The following is a 22723-nucleotide window of genomic DNA, read 5'->3' on the forward strand; positions in this document are numbered from 1 at the left end:
AGCAACATACACTTTGGTCATGGTTTGACGACCTAAAATTTCAAGTGCAGAATCAAAATAACCTATTAAGCGGATATCTTGCTCCCCGAAAGCCTTAGGGCAAATATCAGCAGTTTTGAGGATGGTATCAGCCGGCCAATGTTTGTAAAAATTTAATGTCTGCTAAAATAGTGACTAGTGCACCTGAATCCGCCATGACACACAAAGCTTTTCCGTCTATTAAGGCTTGACAAAAAGGACCTTTGACGGCTTTAACCATGTCTTTACCAGGGATATCAACAGTAAGCCTTACATTAGAAAATCTTTCAGGACAATCATTCACCATTACAGATGTAGACACATCAACACAATATATATTTTGGGTTTGTTAAAACTAGTTGGTGCATTAAAACTAGTTGGTGCACTTCTACAAATACCTTGAAAGTGTCCAAGTCTACGACAACGAACACACCTTTTACCTAAGGCAGGACATGTGGGATGATTTTCCAAATGTTTTTTTGACCCACATCTATAACAAACACCTTTTGTTTGCTTAAACACTTTAGGAATAGCTGCTACAATAGGTTCATCAGAAACCACATTAACAGGAGATGAATAAAGCAGATTGGTTTGAGTAGATAACTGAGAATTCATAGCCTGGGATGTTACAATTGACCTCTCTATGCTTCTGGCAATGTCAATCGTTTCATTAAGGGTAGGATTCTTGCAAGTTAGAAGCCTCTCCTGCATTTTCTTTGAAAAACAATTTAAGACAAGTTGATCCCTTATGTAAATATCAACATTGTTTTCAAATTCTCACTTCGGAGCTAGGACACAAAGTGGCAATATACTCTTCCACTGTCTCATCTGAAGCTTGCTTGCACTTTGAAAAATTAGGTCTCTCCAATAAAACACTTGTTTCATCTGTGTATTGGTTTTGTATTCTTTCTCTAGCCTCAATATACACATTCCATGTTGAGTTTTCTCCAGAGGGCGCAGGTATAACAGGTAAATTATCAAATAATTTCTGACCAGACAAACCTAAATGATTAAAAAGTAATGCTGCTTTTCTGGTAGGCGAACAATCTACATCATCAATAGCTGTGATGTAGTTTTCAAAAATTCTCAACCAGTCTTTCCATTTAACCTCAAGTCTTCCTGGTTTTTGAAGAAAGGAAGGTGGTTGAACTGCTCCTTGAAGCGAAGCCATGTGGACTTTTTTTTTTTTTTAAATTAAACGAGAAATAATGACAAAGAATAAAATAAAGTCTCACCGAAGTTTGTGAAGATTGTTGCAATCAGCGAACAATAACAATGCAGCAAATAACTGTGAAGGCGTAAAAAGCAGTTATGCGGCGAACACCTGTAACTCCGACAAAGTTGAAGTAAATAAATATGGCTGCCAGCGTATGAGACATGCGTGATGATATAACACGTAGAGGCACCCCTGAGGATGAGCGCTACGCATCAACTTCAACGTTCTGAGAAGAAGCGAGCGATGGGAGGCAACTTAACGAGCGCAGAAAGACGTCAAGTAGAACGCGGCAGCAAGTTGAAAAATGCCAGAGGGCACGGGCAGACTCTGAGGCCAAACGGAAGCTAAGATAAGATAAAGGAAGTCTGGACTTACTCAGCCATAATCCGGCCCGGAGAAAACAAACTTCAAATTGAGCAGGCAATACATTTGTAGTCGGTGGGTCATACGCAACAGCTCCTCACGAAGAGATAGAAACACGCTTCTTGTTCTAAATCTTTTTTGGTTTTTTTGAAACTGACCTTTTCTTCACCCCACTCCTGGTACCAGAATGTAGCAGGGGTAATTGAAAGATTCAAGTCGAAGACGAATTGGATTAACGAAGAAGCTTTAATCTTCAAATGTGGGACCCACAAACGCGTCTGGATGCTTCTGAGAACACAGCTCAACTGCCGGAGCAGAGCTGACGTTCCTAGAACCATACAGGCGGTTCGAACAAAGAACACATATTGAATAAATACAGTAATAGCATACAATAATAGCATACCACACCTCTGCTGGAGTGCTGTCCCTCAGGTACAGGCAGCTGCTCCAGAAAGTCTAAACTGTGGGACTTAGGAAATGTTTGGAATTTCAAGTCCTCTTTGGAGCATCAATTGGACCTTGCAGCGACTTTGTATGAGAAGACTGAGTCGGAAATAGATTCAGACTGGCACCTCTGGAGGTATTTGATCTCTGTAAAACTGTAAAACACTAAGAAAGTAGAAATCTGACCAGGCGAACAGGCAAAAAGTACCTGCCCACCAAGAGGACTTTAAAGCCTCTGAAATTTTAATTTTCCTCTTAAAACTAACGGCTTCAGTGTGGCCTTGCTCAATGGCTGTCCAACTTTGAGAGCACTTTGCCAGAATTTATATTATTTATAAAGTTTTATATGGCGCAAACATGACCATTGAGGCTATTGGAGCGCTTTACAAATGGTCATGAAAAGAAGAAACAAGTAAGGCAACACAGCAAACACCTCAACAACAATACAGGATGTGGCAGCTCCCGAGGTGGGGTGCAGAGACCACCTCAAGGTCCAATCTGGCAAATCGACAAGACAGGACCATGACAAGCGAGTGATACTAATGGATGTATATACTTCACCATAGCGGGCCTGCAGCACAGAGTTTGTGGGTCCTAGAGCAGATAGTTGTTCATCAATAACACTTTAGCTTCTTTTTTGAATGATGCAGTTGAGGAGTTTGGTCTGATTTCAGGGACAGGGTGTTCATAATTCTTAGGGCAATACCCGAGAAAGCTCAGATGTAGGTTTTCTTTTTATAGAATTTCTGTGGTTTCAACAATAAGGTGCTGGTGCTTTTAGAGGATCTGCAGCTGCCAGACAGCTTCAGTTTTTGCGTAAGGTACCTTGGGGTGTTAAAGTGTAGGGCTTCATGAGTCATACAAGCAATTTTTACTGTATCTTGGCCTCATATGGGAGCCAATTTAAAGATTTCAGATTGGGAGTGATGTGGCTGTTTCTTTTAGAACCTGTGATGAGCCATGTGGCAGAGTAAAGAGAGGCATTTTAGTGGAGCCAGCTTAGATCTAAGTGGGCTGCAGAGTTGCACTTCCATAATGTAACCTGGAAACCAGTAGGTCTTGGACAGCTGACTTACAGACTTCGCGGGGGTGGGGGGTAATGTTATTTTTCTTAGGATGTTCATTTGGAAGTTCGCTCCTTTGGTGTCTGTACTGATGTGCTACTGCATGTTCAGGTTCTTTTCTAGCATTATTCACAGTGATCTTGTGGAATCTATAGCATGTTGTAAAAGCAGTTAAGAGTTATTCGTTTCATCCATTCTTTGCTATAGAGTAAATGTTTTGGTGGGGCGATTAAGAAGAAATCAGTTTTGAGAGCGTTTTGTTTGAGCTGGTTGCAGGTCAGACAGATTTTTTTGTAGAGTTATGTTGAGAGACCTGATATCTTCAAGATTCAGAGATGTTAAACTACAATTGGGTGTCATTGACATACATGCGATAGTGGATGTTAAATAATTTCCTAATTTCAGTTACAGGCTCCATGAACAGGTTAAATTGAGTGGGTGAGAATGTGGACCCCCGAATGTGACCGGTGTGGAGTTTGACAGGGACTGATTAAACCTGAATCTTTGAGTTATGTTGTGGAGAAAAGAGGCAAAACAATTTAGGAAGGATCCTGATAGCCCCATCCTATGTTCCAGTAAGTCTAGGAGGTTGTCATGTTTAACCATATCGAAAGCAGCTGAGAGGTGAAGGATTAGAAGGTAAGATTCATTCTGATCCAGCATTTTTAGCGCATTGTTGACTGTGTGTTAGAGCCGATTCAGTGCTGTATGCCTGATGGAAGTTTGATTGGAATTAGTCTAAAAGTCTGAATTGTTCTATGCACAATGCAATGGTCTCGGCATTGTTAAAGTTAAAGCTATTGGCATTGCTCATGACATTATTTTTGTTTATGTATTTGTTTTTAAAACATTTAAAGAAACGGCATTATTATTTACAATGTCAATAGCTTAATCTCTCTCAAATGCGAGACCTATTGCATTTGCACCCACACACAAAGCCACCCACACACACACAGCCACCCACACAGAGCCACCTACACAGAGCTATTCACATAGAGCAACCCACACACAAATAGAGCCACCCACACAGAACCACCCACACACACACAGTTACCCACACACAGACAGAGCCACCCACGCATAGAGCCACCTACAAAAAAAGCCACCCACACAGAACCACACACACACAGAGGCACACACATACACACACTCCCTGCTTGAACCTGCAGTTACACATTCATTCAGTGCCTGTGTTGGGCCTTGCTGAGCCTGTGGGGTTTGTGAGTTTCTGCCCAGGATCAACTGACCTCTATTCGTCTAGCGCCAATTAAGCAACAGAAAGCGTGTCACGATCCCTACAACAATAGTATAGAACAAGGGGCGCTGTGGGGTGCCGGGGCGGAACTCCACTAGTTCCCTGTGATGAAGCATCATTCGGTGGGTTGGCAGTGGTTAGTCCTAACGGGTCCGTGATGCGTGAGCACGGGACCAGGGCCTGTTCCTACTCCCGGCATGTTCCAGACTCTCTCCAGCTCACCTGTGGCTTGAACTGAAGGGAGTGAAGAGCATAGAAGAGACGGAATGGGGCAGTCTCTGGATGTACAAAGGTGGATACATGTGCTGAGATTTCGGATAATAAGGGCACGAGGGCTGACCTGGCCCCGGCCCCACAGCGCTCTTCTTCCGTCCGTCCCGACCTGGAGTGCCCATCGTAGGGTGCAGTGGACGCTGGCTGGTGTTCCTTCCTTCCATGGTCGGTGTCCAGTCATTACACAGGTGAAGTGTTTGGGGGAGCCCAGCCCCGCCTGCAGCCACAGACGTGTGTGTGTGTGTGTGGGGGGGGCGCCTAGAAGAGAGGTGGGGTCGAGAGTAGAAGTAACTGTTTCTGGGGCATATGTGGAAAGATTTGCAGCACTGTTCGCAGGTGCGTGCGGGGTCCCTGCTACTGTTCTGTGCTCGGGGTTATGCGACCAGAACATCATTCCATTGCTTAATAGTAGCAATTTTCATTTACAGACTTCAGATTAAACAAAAGTGCAGTGCGAAGCATTTTTTGAGTTAAGCCATTCAGCAATGGTGAGCATGGTGAGGGAGGCTGATATACAGGACAACAAGGGGGTAGGTCGTTCGAGAGAGTGGGGAGGAGGGGCCCCCACAATCTAGGAACGGGTCCCTTCGCATTAGCAGACCCCAATACACAAGCATGGGGGGCAGAGAGGGTGAGTCTAATGGTGGGCAGTGTGTACATCCTAAGTGTACTAATCGTCAGTTCCACTACACTTTAATGTTGTGTGCTCCTTTGATATGATACGGGCAGGGCCTACTTCAACATGCCCGCTGTTAACTGCTAATACCAGTTCAATGCCAGTCCGTGTGCATCAATCTGTACAGACATGCTGTCAGGTCCAGGAACACTGCCCTCTCCCAGTAGCCACCCACTTTCTGTAGTAGTGCAATATATTTGGGGTGAAAGCGACCATCCCTTGGAAGGGATAGCCTTGCAGTAGTGCAGCAGTGCCTACGCATATATCTCGTGCCAACCGTGTGCATGCGAGTAGGGGGCATTATTGGGAGAAAGGGGGCATTAAACAGTAGTGCGCACACACAGTGTGAACTGGTCATCCTATGGCACTGCCCTTACTATGTGCGTGTACAGGGGGCACTATCCTTTTGATGTGTACACGGATCAGAAAAGAAGTCAGGGGCCAACCTTGAAATGCATGTCACTGCGGCAGGCTGTCGTAAACAGCCTGTCAAGGACACACTCCTTTAACGGAACCCGGTCTTTCAGTTGCAGACCCCAGCCTCTCCAGCCGAGTGCTTAGAAGCGACAGGAAAAAGCCGCCCTCCACCGTCTAGTGAATGTGTACTAATTGGGATACAAGTTGGGCATTGAACAACCATTCTTAAAGTGACTCGAGGCACACTGGCATCTTCAGACTTGCAGCGGAGTGGGCCTCCCTTCCACCTAGACACAGAACAGTTACCATGTGGGGACCCTGGGCCGTGCACACAGATTGCATATGATGTCACGCCAAACCCTCACCTCAGTCTCGGGGACCGCCCTAGCGCCCCTGTCTGCTCTGTCAGCGGCAGTGCACGCAGTTCACACAATGCTTGGCGCCTGGTTGTCACCTGCAATCACCAGATCTCACTTCTAAAGCATGGTGGTGAGCAGGGGCAATAATGTAGTGGATGTTTGTGGGTAAGTCGGTCTCAGGCCGTACACACCAGTTTCCACACGGTGTGGCTCCTGCCCGCCCCCTTACGCATTCCCCACTAACGCTGCAAACCCCGCAGGAAGTTTCCTGAAGTTTGGGACTCCAGAAGAGGGGAGCGGACTATGGGGGGGGGGGGGTGCGCCTGGTCTGGGAAGTGTACGGGAGCCCAAGAGTCACAATTTTGCACTCACACAAATGTTGTTAGTTTCCATTGGGATTTCCCGCAGGAAGTTTCCTGAAGTTCGGGACCCCTCAAGAGGGGAGTGGACTATGGGGGTGGGTGCGCCTGGTCTGGGAAGTGTACGGGAGCCCAAGAGGCACAATTTTGCACTCACACAAATGTTGTTAGTTTCCATTGGGGTTTATAATGCAGCAACTTGCACTACGGGTTCGTCGTCGGGAATTGGGAGCCGAGGCTGCATCGCGCCCGACTTCCTCCCGAATGAACACGAGAACATCCGTAAAAAAAACACGCCCACCAGTGAATAAGGGACGGGCTTCGAAAAAGAGAAAGATTCGAAAAAACACGCCCACGAATCCGAAAGAGACGGGGCTTGTTTGGAGAGACAAAGCTCTTCTCCAATGGCTGCCCAGCATTTAAGAGGACAGCCAATGGAGAAGAGGAGAAAAGAGGAGCGGGTTCAAGCCCCACTACTCCAAGTCATTAAATCTCGCGAGCGAGACTGCGCAAGCGCAGCCTTCGCTAGCCGAGACCTAAAAAGGGGCCAAGAATCTCCTTACAGGTTGGACTGGGACATTAAATTGGAACGGGGACCAAAATAACAAGCATTTGCAATGCAATAGGTCTTGCATTAGGAAAGTTTGAGCTATTGGTATTGTAAATGCCAAATTTTGTATTTGTGTTGGTTTTGAAAATAGCTAAATTAATAGCTTTGTCATTTACAATTCCAATAGTTTTAACTTTCGCACCAAATACATAGCACCGACAAACATTGACCGAAAACAAAACAAAATGCTTAAAATGCGTTTTGGAAACTTTTGTTCCTGTAACGTTTGTGACTTTTTTTAGAAAGTGAAAATGTACCTACTGACATCGTACAAAATAGGGGGCAGTGTGTAAGAGGGCAGTGTGTGAGGGGGCATTGTATGAGGGCAAAGTGTGAATGTGTAAGGGTGCGGGCTGTGTGTGTGTGCGGGGTGTAAGGGTGCAGTGTGTGGCCTAAAGTAGTTTAACCCCTTCGGTGTCACGCCCTTTCCCCCTCCTGTGCCGGGCGTTTCCCACGCGGGTGGGTTTCATGACGAGATAGTCTCGTCATGGGCACAGCGCGACCGTGGGCACAGTGCGACCGTGCTCCATGACGAGACTATCTCGTCATGGGCACAGAAGAGGTTAAGTGGGTAATGTGTGAGGGTGCAGAGCGTATAGGGGCAGTGTGTCAGTGTGAGGGGGGTGCAGAGTGTGAGGGGGGTGCAGAGTGAGGGGGTGCAGAGTGAGGGGGTGCAGAGTGTGAGGGGGTGCAGAGTGTGAGGGGGTGCAGAGTAAGGGGGTGCAGAGTGTGAGGGGGTGCAGAGTGTGAGGGGGTGCAGAGTGTGAGGGGGTGCAGAGTGTGAGGGGGTGCAGAGTGTGAGGGGGTGCAGAGTGTGAGGGGGGGTGCAGAGTGTGAGGGGGGGTGCAGAGTGTGAGGGGGTGCAGAGTGTGAGGGGGGGTGCAGAGTGTGAGGGGGTGCAGTGTGTGGTCTGTGTGAGAGTGGGGCAGTGTGTGGTCTGTGTGAGAGGGGGGCAGTGTGTGGCCTGTGTGAGAGGGGGGCAGTGTGTGGCCTGTGTGAGAGGGGGGCAGTGTGTGTGGTCTGTGTGAGAGGGGGGCAGTGTGTGGGCTGTGTGCGAGGGGGCAGTGTGTGTGGCATGTGTGCAAGGGGGCAGTGTGTGTGTGGCATGTGTGCGAGGGGCCAGTGTATGTGAAGGACCAGTTGCAGGCGACTTGCGAGGGCAGACGTCAAGACACAGCGAGGCGCAACAGAATAAAAGTGCTGTTAGTGGAGAGAGTGATCTTCATCAGAATGTAAGCAGGAAAGCAAAGAATGAAAGTCATACAAAACCATACGTGTTTGGGTGCGTAAAGTAAAATAATGAAAGACACAATCAAAAGTAAATAAATATAAGATATGAATGCAAAGCACAGAGGCAGGAGGTCAAGTAGGAAGTCACACAGAGCCAAGATTCCGGAAAAGATGCGAGAAAGAGAAGGCGGGGTGGAACTACACCGAAGGGGAGGGACACGTGGGCGGAGAGTAGCCTGGGAGAACGCACTGCGGAGATCCAAAAAAAGGTTTGCGACCATATGGAGAGTGAGGGGGGTGTGCAGCCTGGTGAGCTGAATGCGTGTGGCAACAGAGGGAGAGCGCGGCACGCGCGCGCCACAACATTTTCAGACTGCAACGTCCACGTGAACTTTGTTAATTTGTTAAATAAAGTTAAACAATAATTCTAATTTAAGCACAAAACACCTAGCACCAATAGACATTAACCGACGAACAAAAAACAAAATCTACTGATGCGTTTTAGAAACGCTTTGATCCTGTAACGTTTTTGTTTCTGTTAAAATTTAGAAAAGGCACCTACTGACATCGTACGAACTAGGGGGCAGTGTGTAAGAGGGCAGTGTGTGAGTGTGTAAGGGTGCGGGCTGTGTGTGTGTAAGGGGTGTAAGGGTGCAGTGTGTGTGACCTAAAGTACTGTGAGTGGGTAATGTGTGAGAGCAGTGTATGTGGGGGCAGTGTGTCAAGGGGGCAGTGTGTGAGGAGGGGTCAGTGTGCGTAGTCTGTGTGAGAGGGGGGCAGTGTGTGTAGTCTGTGTGAGAGGGGGGCAGTGTGTGTGGTCTGTGTGAGGGGGGCAGTGTGTGTGGTCTGTGTGAGGGGGGCAGTGTGTGTGGTCTGTGTGAGGGGGGCAGTGTGAGTGGTATGTGTGGGGGGGCAGTTTTTGTGGTCTGTGTGAGAGGGGGCAGTGTGAACTTTGTTCATTTGTTAAATAAAGTTATACAATAATTCTAATTAAAGCACAAAACATCTAGCACCAATAGACATTAACCGACAAAAAAACCCCCAAAATCTACTGATGCGTTTTAGAAACGCTTTGATCCTGTAACGTTTGTGTTTTTGTTAAAATTTAGAAAAGGCACCCACTGACATCGTACGAACTAGGGGGCAGTGTGTAAGAGGGCAGTGTGAATGAAGATGTGCTTATATAGCGCATGGCTACCCAGAGGCATCCCAGCGCTGCGGAGTGCGAGTCAAGGAGGTGGTGGAATTATGGAAATAGCCAAGTCTTAAGTTGTTTCCTAAATGACAGATGGTTGGCTTCCCTACGTATGGAGAGGGGAAGAGTGTTCCAGAGTCTCGGGGCATTGTAGGAAAGGAGGCGACCTCCTGATCGAGCCCTTCTGATTCTGGGGACCACCGCTAGATGAAGTAGGTCTGAGCGGAGATTTCTAGTGGCTTTATACGGTTTCAGTAGGTTTTTGATGGCAAGAGGGCCTTTGTTATGAAGAATTTTGTGTACGATACAGAGGGTCTTGAAATGGATTCTCTCTTGTATTGATAGCCAAGGTAGTGCGTCCAGGGCAGGTTTGGCTGAGCTACGGCTATTGGTATCAGTGAGAAGTCTAGCTGCTGAGTTTTGGACAATCTGAAGTTTTGCAATCACTGCTCTCGGTGCGCCCAGATAAAGGGCATTGCCATAGTCCAACCTGGAAAGGACAAGTGCCTGAACCACAAGCTTTCTTGAGTGGGTGGGCAGGAGAGGAAGTACTTTCCGTAGGGTGCGGAGTATACCATAGCAGGTGGCCGCCGTTTTCCTTGCTTGTGTTCTGAAGGTAAGATTATGATCAAGCAATATGCCCAAACTTTTTATTTCCTGGTTGGGTAATGGTGCAGGCCCCATACATGTTGGCCATGACTTGCTGGGATTGAAGCTAGCTTGATTGCCCAGCAGCATGAGCTCTGTTTTGTCGCCATTGAGCTTGAGGTGAGAGAAGCTCATCCAGCTGCTAACTTCTTTGAGGCAAGAGCAGAGATTGATGGACTGCTCTTCCTGATTCAATGCCACAATGAGCTGGGTGTCATCTGCGTAGGTGACCAGCTGGATTCCAAACGGGGCGACTATCTGCGCTAATGGAGACATATATACATTAAAAAGGGTGGGGCTCAAAGAGGAGCCCTGGGGAACTCCGCATTGGAGGGGAACAGGTTGGGACCGAGTATTCCCTTCAAATACCTGGAAGAATCTTTCTTCCAAAAATGACTCCAGCCAAGATAGGACTTTACCCGTTACTCCCACATTTCTGAGACGGTGAATCAAAATGCGATGATTCACCGTGTCAAAGGCGGCGCTCAGATCTAGAAGGATGATGGCTGAGGATCCTCCAGCATCCAAAATCTTCCGTGATTCTTCTACTACCGTAATTAACGCAGTCTCGGTGCCCTGGCCCGGGCGAAAGCCTGTCTGTGAGGTGTGAAGCAGATTAAAGGTTTCCAGATGAGCAGAGTGTCTGGTTAACATATTTTTCTGCGACCTTACTGATGCCCGGAAGAAGCGAAATGGGCCGATAGTTTCCCAGATCCGAGGGATCCAGGTGGGGTTTTTTTAAGAGCACCCTTACCATGGCATTTTTCCAATCACGAAGGACTATGCCTGAGGCTAGAGAGGCATTGACTAAGTTGGCAATGGGAGGAGTAATAGTGGGCATTGCCTGTTTCAGAATTTTGACGGGAGCAGGGTCGCCACTTTTTATTGACTCTATGATGTGACAGAGGAGTTCCTCAGAAAGAGGGGCGAATGCTTCGAGGCAACTGTTGTTTTCCAGGGGTTCTGGATTCAGTATAGGGTCCGTCGTGTTGGGTGGGAGAAGATTAAGGATATTTTTAATTTTTGTAGAGAAGAAGGCTGCCAGGTCTTCACAATGACGTCCGGTAGGGTCGGCCGCCGGAGGGGGGTCAGGGGTTCGAGTGAGTTTTTTTTACAATTCGGAAAATTTCTTTGGTAGAGTTGACAGATGCTTGGATTTTTTCCTCATAGTAGGCGGCCTGTGTTGCTCTAAGTGCTGTTTTGTAGGATGTGATAGATGATCTATAAGCTAATTTTTTCTCGCTTGAGTAATCTTTCCTCCAGGCTCGTTCTAATTTTTTGCATTGTTGCTTTAAGTTGCGGAGACTGGGAGTAAACCAGGGAGATTTGTTAGGACCGCTTTTTTGTAGGCTGTTTTTGCGAGGAAGTACTGTGTTAAGTGAGTTTTCTATCAATGAGTAAAACTTTCTGTTCGCAGCTATAGGATTGGGGTCGGGACTAGGAATGGTCCGTTCAAGTTCGTGGCTTCGATTTTTTATACCAAGTCTGGGCCAGTGTCGCGCCCAGATTCGGGATGACAGCAAGTGGGTGTGTGTCTGGGGAGGGTGCCATGTGAAAGGGATCAAAAAGTGGTCTGACCAAGGAACGGGGATAGGATCCAGTCCCTCTAACTCCATTATATTGGAGAAAATAGGGTCAAGGAGATGGCCCATTGAATGTGTGGCAAGGTGATTTTTCAGATGCAGCTGATATGCTGCGAGGTCATGGGTAAGGTCAGTTGACACTTTATTAGAGAGCTCTTCAAGGTGTAAATTAAAATCTCCAAGCAGATTAAAGTTGGACGAAGTGCTAGCTAAATTTAATGTAGTTTTGAGTAGCGAGCTGCCGAATTTTCCATGAGTTCCTGGAGGACGATATAGAAGGATCCCGGAAAAGGTGGTTGAGGGGGTGAGTTGAATTGAGAAGCGGACATTTTCGCAGTCTAACAGAGGGCTATCTAAGTTGCGGCAAACTAGCTGGTCTTTATAAACAATAGCAATTCCTCCACCTCTGCTGCCTACTCTGTCTAAGCGTTGGATCAGGTAACCCGGGGGGAGTGCCTGAATCACATCAGGATCTGAATTGGGTGATAACCATGTCTCTGTGAGGAATAGGACGTCTATTTCTGACTCGTGTAGTAATATGAAGATTTCTGTAGCGTGTTTTGGCAAGGATCTGCAATTCAGCAGGGCCATATTCAGTTGCTTCCTTGCGGATGGCAGGGTATTGGGTATGAGGGCAAAATTGTATCCACAGTGAGGGCACTTCTCTTTGGAAATCTCCGGGGACATTGGGTGGACACAACAGCTATTAGAGAATTCCCTGATATCAAACAGTTTTTCTCTGGCGTATAAAGCAGGAGTTAGGGGGTCTGACCCAGAGTTCCTGAGCCCGGTCGGCCACGGACGGGCTTGCCTTTGGCGCGCCCGCTGCGCGCTTCGCTCTGCATACGTTTTTATGGAGTGAGAAGGGAAGGAACTAGAGCGCTGACCCAGGACCGGAAGTAGGCTCCCTCCACTCAATCGGGACTAGGACCCGTGGTGGACCGGGAAGCAACCGGAATGGCTGTGCGCTACCGAGCAAGAGATCAGGTAATAGTTCCTAGTAGATGAATTTACAGAGTGTTTCTGCTGCTAAAAACAATTTTGTGCACAACAAATCAAGTGACAGTCAAATTTTAAAGGTTTAAAAGTTAGTCGTAGAGAAGCGAGCACAATCAACTGGCGCCAGGTAGAATGGCGACAAACAGTATGGCTACCTGTGAGGGGGAATTGTATGAGGGCACAGTGTGAGTGTGTAAGGCTGTATGTGTGTCCGCGCGGGGTGTAAGGGTGCAGTGTGTGTGACCTAAAGTACTGTGAGGGGGTAATGTGTGAGAGCAGTGTATGTGGGGGCAGTGTGTCGTGGAGGCAGTGTGTCAAGGGGTCAGTGTGTGAGGCGGGTTCAGTGTGTGTGGTTTGTGTGAGAGGGGGCAGTGTGTGTGGTCTGTGTGAGGGGGCAGTGTGTGTAGTCTGTGTGAGGGGGCAGTGTGAGTGGTCTGTGTGGAGGGGGCAGTGTGAGTGGTCTGTGTGGAGGGGGCAGTGTGAGTGGTCTGTGTGGAGGGGGCAGTGTGAGTGGTCTGTGTGGAGGGGTAAGTGTGAGTGGTCTGTGTTGAGGGGCTCGTGTGAGTGGTATGTGTGAGGGGGCAGTGTTTGTGGTCTGTGTGAGAAAGGGGCAGTGTGAACCTTGTTCATTTGTTAAATAAAGTTAAACAAAAATTCTAATTTAAGCACAAAACACGTAGCACCAATAGACATTAACCTACGAAAACCCCCAAAAATCTACTGATGCCTTTTAGAAATGCTTTGATCCTGTAACGTTTGTGTTTTTGTTAAAAAATTTAAAAGGCACCTACTGACATCGTACAAACTAGGGGGCAGTGTGTAAGAGGGAAGTGTGTGAGGGGGAATTGTAGGAGGGCACAGAGTGAGTGAGTAAGGGTGCGGGCTGTGTGTGTGTGCGGGGTGTAAGGGTGCAGTGTGTGTGACCTAAAGTACTGTGAGTGGGTAATGTGTGAGAGCAGTGTATGTGGGGGCAGTATGTCAAGGGGTCAGTGTGTGAGGAGGGGTCAGTGTGTGTGGTTTGTATGAGAGGGGGGCAGTGTGTGTCGTCTGTGAGAGGGGGGCAGTGTGTGTAGTCTGTGTGAGGGGGCAGTGTGTGTGGTCTGTGTGGAAGGGTAAGTGTGAGTGGTCTGTGTGGAGGGGTAAGTGTGAGTGATCTGTGTGGAGGGGTAAGTGTGAGTGGTCTGTGTGAGGGGGCAGTGTTTGTGGTCTGTGTGAGAGGGGGGCAGTGTGTGTGGTCTGTGTGAGGGGGCATTGTGTGTGGTCTGTGTGAGAGGGGGCAGTGTTGGTTAGTGACTTGTCAGTAAAGTGTATTTATATTTTTTTTTAAAGGCTGTAATAGTATTGAAAAGAATACACAATCTGACACTGGCTCACGTAAATGACTGCAGTGCCTTGGAAATAAACTGTATTCTTATTTATTTGAGGGTGAGGGGGTGCAGAGTGTAAGGGGGCTAATGTGTGAAGGGCAGTGTGTGAGTTGGCATTTTGTGGGGTCTAATGTGTGTAGGGTAGTGTGTGAGGTGGCAGTTTGGGGGGTCTAATGTGTGTAGGGCAGTGTGTGAGGTAGCATTTTGTGTGGTCTAATGTCTGTAGGGCATTGTGTGAGGCAAAACAGAATAAAAGGATAAAAGTGCTGTTTGTAGAGAGTGTTTTTTTGTTTGTTTTGCATGAAAATGCAAGCAGGAAACTCAGACAAAAGCATACGTGTTTGGATGCGTAAAGCAGAACACAGAGGCTGGAAACTATTGAAGATGAGGGCAGACAGCAAAACACAGAGAGGCGAAACAGGATAAAAGTGCTGTTTGTGGAGAGAGTTATTTTTTTCCGCATAAGAATGTAAGAAGGAAAGGAATCAATGAACGTGTTTGGGTGTGTAAAGTTAAATAAAATAAAAAACTTTGGGTGCGTAAAGTTAAATTAAAAAAACATTCAAAGTAAATAAATATAATAGACGCATGCAAAACTCATAGGCACGAGGTCAAGTAGTCAGTCGCACAAAGCCGAAAATCAGAAAAAGATGCGAGAAAGAAAAGGCGGAGGGGAACTACATAGAAGAGAGACACGTGGGCGGTTAAAAAACAAACAAACATTCAAAGTAAACATATATAATAGACACATGCAAAACTCATAGGCACGAGGTCAAGTAGTCAGTCACACAAAGCCCCCCAAAAAAAAATGCGAGAAAGAGAAGGCGGGCGGATCTACAAGGAAGGGGAGAGACGCGTGGGTGGAGAGGAGCCTGTGAGAACGCGCGGCGGAGATCAAAGAAAAGGTGTGCGACCATATGGAGAGTGAGGGGGTGTGCAGGCTGGTGAGCAGAATGCGTGTGGCAACAGAGGGAGAGCGCGGCGCACGCGCACAAAGTGTCTGGTAGAACATGGAAGCTGTAAAGAATGCGCGTGGTTGTGGCAGTTGTTGACAATGCGTGTGATTGTGTTCACATGAACTGTACGCGATCCGCAGCTAGGTAGACTTTTCGGACTGCTTACTATAATCTCGCCTATCCATCCCTGCGGAATAGAATAGGCGAGACCTAAAAATGGACCCTATTAGCGAATCTGATAGCTAGAAAAGTGACCCATATTTGCAGATAAGGGCAGCTTTGAATTTGTAAAGGTACTCCTATATAGGTGTTTTTGCAAGGCACAGGAGACTATGCATTTGTGCTTGCTGCAGGCAATGTTAGTGGTAACACTCAAGAAATCAACAGTAAAATCACCCCACTAGAACACAAAACCAGCCCACACATTGTCCTGTCAGACCAGCCAATTCGGTCTCTACCAGATTGCCCTACAGGCCCAGTCTGACCCTGTTACTAATGCACTATCATAGTACTTTTGAACTACCACCCCGCTCAACATACTTGTGTTCCTTTCCTTATGCTTAGTATAATTTGATATGCTCCCTAATTAAGCCCAGCTCTAAATCAAACCTCATTGCAGACTTTAAATATTGGCAAACAAGCTAGCATATCTGAAGGCGAGGATTTTTTTTTCCCAGATTTATTAACCTCACTAACCAACATATCCACCAACGGCCTCGTAATAAAGGTAATATACTAGACCACATTCTGACATATGACAAAAATAAACAACCACCAAATACTACTGCATTTGGTCCAACCATTCCTTTGTTAAACTGCTAATCCATCTTGTGAGCTAAAAGGTTGTCACTTAAAAAGTCTACAAGGTAGTCAGACAACGGAATAGGTTTGATCCAGGCAATGTAATTGAAACTTAAGGCTATGCACCTTATGTACAACCTCCTTTCATATAAATGCAAAGTAAGGCTTTCATTAACTGCTTATATACTGAAGCTGGTTCACATGCCTCCACAATCCTTAATCTAATTACCAGTCATATGAAAATGGCACGTTTGGTTTCTCAAGAATTAAAGGAGGCCAAAACAAAATGACGACAGAATTGAAAAAGTGAAGACATTAGGATACAGCTGCAAAACTTGTACTTAAACAAGAAATGGGAACCTGTATTCACATAATAACAAACATTCATACTATTCCAATGAATCACCACAGCTACCAATCTGAGAAATAACCATCTTTCAAATAGTGAGTGAATATCCAAATAGGTCTAACTGTGCAAGAGATGTCTCCCTCTCAGAGACTATTTGACCAAGTAAGCTACCCTTTCATTGAAAAAAACTTTTTGTAAAAGCAGATATTGACAAAGCCCAAGTTCCATCAGCAACTACACACTCTATCCCTAACATTCCTAGCCTTATGTCCCTTTTGTCTTTATGTGAAGGATCCATGCACTCTCTACAGCCTTAAACAACTTCTTGACATAATTTAAAAACTTTTTACATCGGTCAGATTCATCAAGAGAACAAGGCATTGTCCTCCTAATTATTCAAATTCGATAGTTATGCCAATACTTAAAAAAAAGAGTTTGGATCCAACCATTTTGAAAAAAGTCTAAGCTATATCATTACTACCAGCAAGGACAAAATCCTGTAGGATTATACTGCCAAACAATTTTCTAATCACCTCTGCTATTTTCTAGGGACTTCCAAGCAAGCTTCTGCCCTGCCAATGATATAGAATCCCTTGCTTTCTCTGTGACGGGTGATTTGAAGCTTGAATTGGATCAGGACGAAATCAATGTTTTGATCCCAATGAACTTGTCAGCTGCATTTGACATGGTAGATTACTTTAATCTACTCAATCGCCTAAAAGCTGCTGGCATTAACAGTATCACACTGAACTGGTTCGAGTCATTCTTTACTTGATATAGCTAATATTTTAGGTTACCGACTTAGTGTTCAAAAACTTACAGTAAGTATATGGAGTGCCACATGATTGTACTCTGACCCACATCTTTTTAATATCCCTGTGAGCTCTCCAGACAGAGCCCTTTTAAACAGAGGCAGCAGAACATCTATGTATGCCAGCTATATGTAAATTCTGATATGTCTTGCTACTACAAGCCAAGTCTTGTACAAATTCAGGAAATTTATATGTAACTGGGTGACATGTAAATTGGCTTAAACTGACTGCATTCAAGATCGAAATACTGGTTGGATACGGCAAACATAATATCTGGTTTGCTACTTACTGGTCAGCCGAAATGGGTCCCCTTCTATCGCCAACTTAATGGTTAAGAAGTCTTGGGAGTCCATATGAACCTTTAGGACTAACCAAATTTCTTCAGTAGTCTACTCCTGTGCTTCCCAACTAAAGATTCTCAGAAAAATTCTTACTTTTGTAACAGACATTGGCAAGACAAGCTGTCATACAGTTCACACCTGGACAATGCTCACTCTACTCTAGCAATCCTTGTGTTTTTACTATATATGTTTCAAACTATCCAAAATGCACTGTCTGCATGATTTTGAGGGCCCCTAGAGTGTCCAGGGTCTGCTCTGTACCTTTCCAATTGCACTGGCTTCCAATGATGCAACACATTAAAGATACGTTGCCTAGCTTATAGATCGATCTCTTTCAGGCTATTAAACCACTTAACAAAAATGTTTCACTACTCACTTCTATGGCTAATTTACTGACTGACCCAAAATGAAACCTTAGTAAAATAAGCAGCTATAGCTGTATGCTTGACTTATATTTTAATTCTCTGTCTTAAGACATCTGTCACAAAGCAACCTTTTACTCCTTCAGATACTCTCTTAGAACCGGACTATTTCATTGACCTTTTTTAATTTCTTATTTGTTTCTCGCTCCCACCAGTCTAGCACCAAGAAGCCTAAAATGATCATACACATTAAAAATGTCATACCCACACTGGGTACAGATGTGTGTTACAAATGTCCCTTTTGTTTAGATAACGCGCTGTTGTCCACCAGAAGTATGGGATAATTTTTCTTCATGAGAAAAAAAGGTTCATTGTTGATGGTGCAAGGATACGAACGCAAGAATGCATCTCAACCTGGGTCATTGGGACAGTCATAAAAATGTGTTTGCATATGTACGTGGGAGTGCGACAGGTGGAGGTTCAGTTCTACATAAGACTGAGGCTACGTTCAGAAAGTAATTCAGAGAAAGGGCAAAGTTGAGCATTGGAGCCAGAAGTACAGTTGAGCACTTACACCCAGGCTGCTTTGAAGGAGTCCCCGAGACTGAATGTATCCGAATGGCTAGTCAAGAGTATAAAGACAAAACTCTCTTAAAGCCGCACAGGAATCACCTATCAGAAGTGCATAAGCGAATGATCAAGTCTGTGAGAGTGGTGAACAAAGCCAAGGTAAAAGTAACCTCTCTGAAGTAGCAAGAGATATCAACGTAAAAAGAAAGAAGAGATGTTCCACTATTACCTATGTTCAGAGAGGAATCTTAAACACAAGACATGGAAAGAACAGGAGCATACTTCTCCTGAAGCTGCACTTGGACAGTAAAGTGGAAAACCTGAACATTGGAGGTAGAGATCAATAGTGTCGTTAAAGAGGATAACAGATTCAGATATCAGCAGCCACAATAAATACACTGCCCAAACGAGAATCACCGATAATTACCCTTGTTTTTATTAGTTTCATATTTCAGCAAATTTCCATGCCATGCAAATCATCAGTGTGCACAACCGAAAAAAGGCCGGTAGGACTTGCAGTTTGTTCCAAGCACATTTCAGTATTTAGTATTCAGTGATTTTGTCCACATGCAAGACACAAGACAGTAATTGCAGATAATTGCCAGGAAGGACTTGTATGTGGTGGATTGGAAAGAACACAACTGCTAATTGTAAACTTGTCCTACTCTAGACTGGAGATGGTTATATGGCCAGTTTGTTAATTTATACAAAGCTCTGTCTACACTGCACAAACCACTATAAGCCGTAAAAAAATGAGATGTAATGACCGGGGGTGGGCACTAATAGGTATCTGGTGAGAGAATACACAGGAGGGGAGAAATGGTGAGCCCCCACATGATGACAATTCAAAACCTCAGCACTTTAATCTTGTGCTGATGCTCTGGCTCCACTCAGATTAACAGTTGTAGTTTGTTAATGTGGCAAATCATAGTGCTGTATGGCAGAGGCATTTGCAATGTTCTCAATCATGGGGACGTGTTACCTATGGCGGGGCAGAGATGACAAGGGTAACAGGTCCCTCTGAAGAGCCATGTCCTGCCACTTTAGGGACCTCCACTGTAGGGTCCCAACGGCAGTGCAGGGATGACAAGGGTAGTAGGTCCTGGTGAAGAGCCATCTTGTGCAATTTCAGGAACTACTACTGTAGGTCCACCAATGCTGACTTGGCCGCAATCCGTAGCAGTTCTGGGTTCCCTTCCCACTGTGCATCATTTCCATCTTCTAATAAATGTGTTGCCATAGTCCCCTTCAGCAGCAGTTGGGGCACTCTGCCACTATGTATTTTTCTGTGTGCTTATGCTGCCACTGGAACCTGAGGCCCAGGGAACGAGCAAAGCTTGCACTGCTATGCATAGCTGCACAGTACAGATAAAGCACCTACAGTGTTGAAGAGGATCATTTTTCTTTTCCCAAGAGTAATGGTGCAGATGGCCACAATGTTGAATCAGAAGAGCACTGTGAAACCTTCACAGCAGTTTTGGTAAGAATTTTATTTGGACAATAAAATAAAATTTACTTCTGTGATCTGCTCCATGACTAGACTGTCTTTTCATAGGAGAACAGCATAGGTCTACAATAGGAGACTAAAAGTTCCAAGTTCTAATGTGACACCAGTCTACAAAGAGATAAAACATTCGGAGAGGAGTGAATTGAAAGCATTACCATACTCTGAATAAACCAGACAAACAAATAATTTATACTAAAAGAATAAAGATTTTTATTAAGCATTGTAAGTTGCATTCAATTGCCTTCAAATACACCACACCACAATCCATCTACAACCAATCAAACCCAACAGTAGTTCATTCTTGCGCAATCCATGAGTTGGGGCAAAACTCCCTTCAACTTACATAAAGATACCTACTCAGCTCTTGCGGGCAGGGAATAGGGAATTACACCTCATTTCTGATCACTAATGTGTGATGAAGAGCATCAGGAGAATTATATGAAAATGAATATAAAGAAATGATTCTGATTTCAAAGTACATTAAGTTTGGAAACACTAACAGAAACATCAAATGATACAGGGTAGAATTGCTGATACTAAATTCTTGATGGGGAAAGTTCTCAAGAACAAGCATTTTTTCTTCCTACAGAAGGGGTATTTTTGAAGATCAAAGCTTTTTTTGTGTATTTTTTCTCCATAGAATTTCATATTGGCTAATATGAAGGCATAAAACAGCAACTGAGAACAATAATGCATACAGCAATGAGTACACCAGGGTAACGTTGATATTCAAACGGCTAGATAATTGTCCTTTTAAGTTTCAGAATAAATGCAACAGAGGTCAATAATCACAAAATTTTAAGGTTAGAGCAAGATCAGTCAATGACTAAACATAGTTAACATCTTTTATCGGACTATTACTGATTAGCTTTTTTTTCTTTTGCAAATGGGCACGGTACTTGTAAGAATGGAAGAAAGAGGACAATAACATGCATAATATTAACTACACACTTTAAAAATTATGAACCATGCAGAAGTTCAGCTCAATAGTAGTACTAATGGTCTACGTCTGATTCAAAACCACATAGTTCATTGATCACGGATGCATGGTATTAGTCACAAAAGGTTGCAGAACACGTGTTTTGCTTTGAAAGGTCATTTGCTATGATTTTTTTCAAGTCTATTTCCATTTAACTTGCTTGTGAAGTATGTATGATGTATATTTAAAATCAGCAGAACTGCAGTGTTACTCATTTTTCTTTTTTTGTTTCGATAGCACATTTTAACACAAAAGAACCACATTAACAGTGATGAAGTTTAAGTAAAAGGAAATAAAAGTGTGGTTGTCTCTTTAGTTTTTTCATAATCATGAAATCAAAGCCTTGAAAAAAGCTTTTTGTGTGACACTGTAATGCAAAATCAAATATAATGGCATTCATATGGTGCCAAGTACTAAAATTATATTATATGCTATATATAAGTAAAGCCTGCCAATGTGTTTTCTTTATATCTTAAGAAAAAAAACTACAAGCTTCATGTTGTTTTGTTGTCATAACCAGTTTGAGCTTTTTTTGTATACTTCATTTTAAGTGCGGGAGTCAAATGCTCTTCATTTTCTTGGTTTGGTTTATTGTAGCATTTTGACTACAACTGGTTAAAAATAAAAATGTTTGAGTTATTTCATCTCTAACATCAAAAGAGGGATCCGAATTTCCAGAGTCTTCATTTTTCTCTTACGGAAAGGAAAAAATGTACTTCACTGTAGGCTCTCTTTCTTTCCAGATATTCCTAACCATGAACCATCCAACATCCTTCACCCTCTATAAAAATAGGTTTACTCTTCTTTTTTTAAGACAGCCGCCTCAAGAGTCTCATCCTTATGGCAAACACTGTCTGTTAGTGCATTTAAGTGAGGATTTGTATTGCACAATTTCGAGTCATTATTCAAGGCACTTTCAGATGGGTTGGAAGCCCCGACATTGCCCGTGTTTCCATTCATCTGTGAAGTTGGTTTCTCCTCAGATATCACTCCATTTTCAGCCAGGGACCCATCTGAAGACACGGCTGAGGACTTGGAATCTTCTGATTGAGTTTTGAGTTCTTTGGCCACTTCTTCTGCTGAAGCAGCGTAGGGAGGTTTTGTCTGGGGAAAAAATGAAAAACAGGCATTAGAAAAATAACATACTACTGGACGGGAACTGTTACTTCTAATGCAGATTCTCACTAATATAAGAGATACAGAGAATAGGTGCCAGGACCACATCAGTGGAATTAACACGGTTGTAGTAGCTGAGGGCACTAGACTCCCATCCTACGCTGTTGTAGGAAAGAGGAGCACTGTAAGGACGCCACTAGGATGCTCTGGAGTTAATTCGGTTCCTCCAATATTGTGCTAGAGTTATTACAATGAAGTGGTTTAACAATTTAGCAACAAGATGTCATGAAAATGGAAAGCAAGCAAATCTATGCATGATTAATGGAAGGAATGAGTGCTAAATAAGAAGCAAATTATCACCCAGGCAAATGACATGATTGATTGTTTTGCTAATACCAATAAAGAAAACCAGAAACATTTACAGCTTTAGAGTGACCTGACCCAATTCTTGCTTTTTTGATAATTTTGAAAAAGGATGAATGGAGAACTGAATGGTGAAAAATATGTAATCTTTTTTTATTCATAAGCTTAGTTTTGCAAAGTTCATGATTTTTGGTCTTTGCTCCTAGTTTAGCCTTGAAATGTTTTTCCACAGTGCGAGTTAATCTGCAACATATAGCTTAGTAATTTTATTATTATTATTGCTACTCAGGAAAGTTACAATGGTTACAAATATAGACAAGCAGCATACAGCAGCAACACAGGCAACAGAAATAAAGGAATCATAATTAATCCAAAATCATAGTAGCAAGAAATATATATACTTTCTTTTAACCTTAAAAGCATACACTTTCCTTTTATCCTTGTTGCTCCACCAAGGGGCCCCAGATTTGTAACCCCTTTTTCCTAGCTCT

At 44.4% G+C, this 22723-nt stretch overlaps 1 protein-coding gene across 2 annotated transcripts in view; it reads right to left on the reverse strand.

Annotated features, from left to right (window-relative positions):
• Nucleotides 1-19960: 19960 nt before the first annotated feature.
• FAM120A (family with sequence similarity 120 member A) overlaps nucleotides 19961-22723 on the reverse strand; it is a 439339-nt gene continuing 436576 nt past the window's right edge. For both annotated transcript variants that reach the window (XM_085624582.1, XM_085624581.1), the window contains one exon: nucleotides 19961-21857. In XM_085624582.1, coding sequence (XP_085480708.1) covers nucleotides 21549-21857 — 309 coding nt within the window. In that variant the 3' untranslated portion in view covers nucleotides 19961-21548. The remainder of the gene's footprint in view (nucleotides 21858-22723) is intronic.

The sequence above is a fragment of the Triturus cristatus genome, chromosome 9 (genome assembly GCF_964204655.1).
Source record: "Triturus cristatus chromosome 9, aTriCri1.1, whole genome shotgun sequence".
NCBI lineage: Eukaryota > Metazoa > Chordata > Amphibia > Caudata > Salamandridae > Triturus > Triturus cristatus.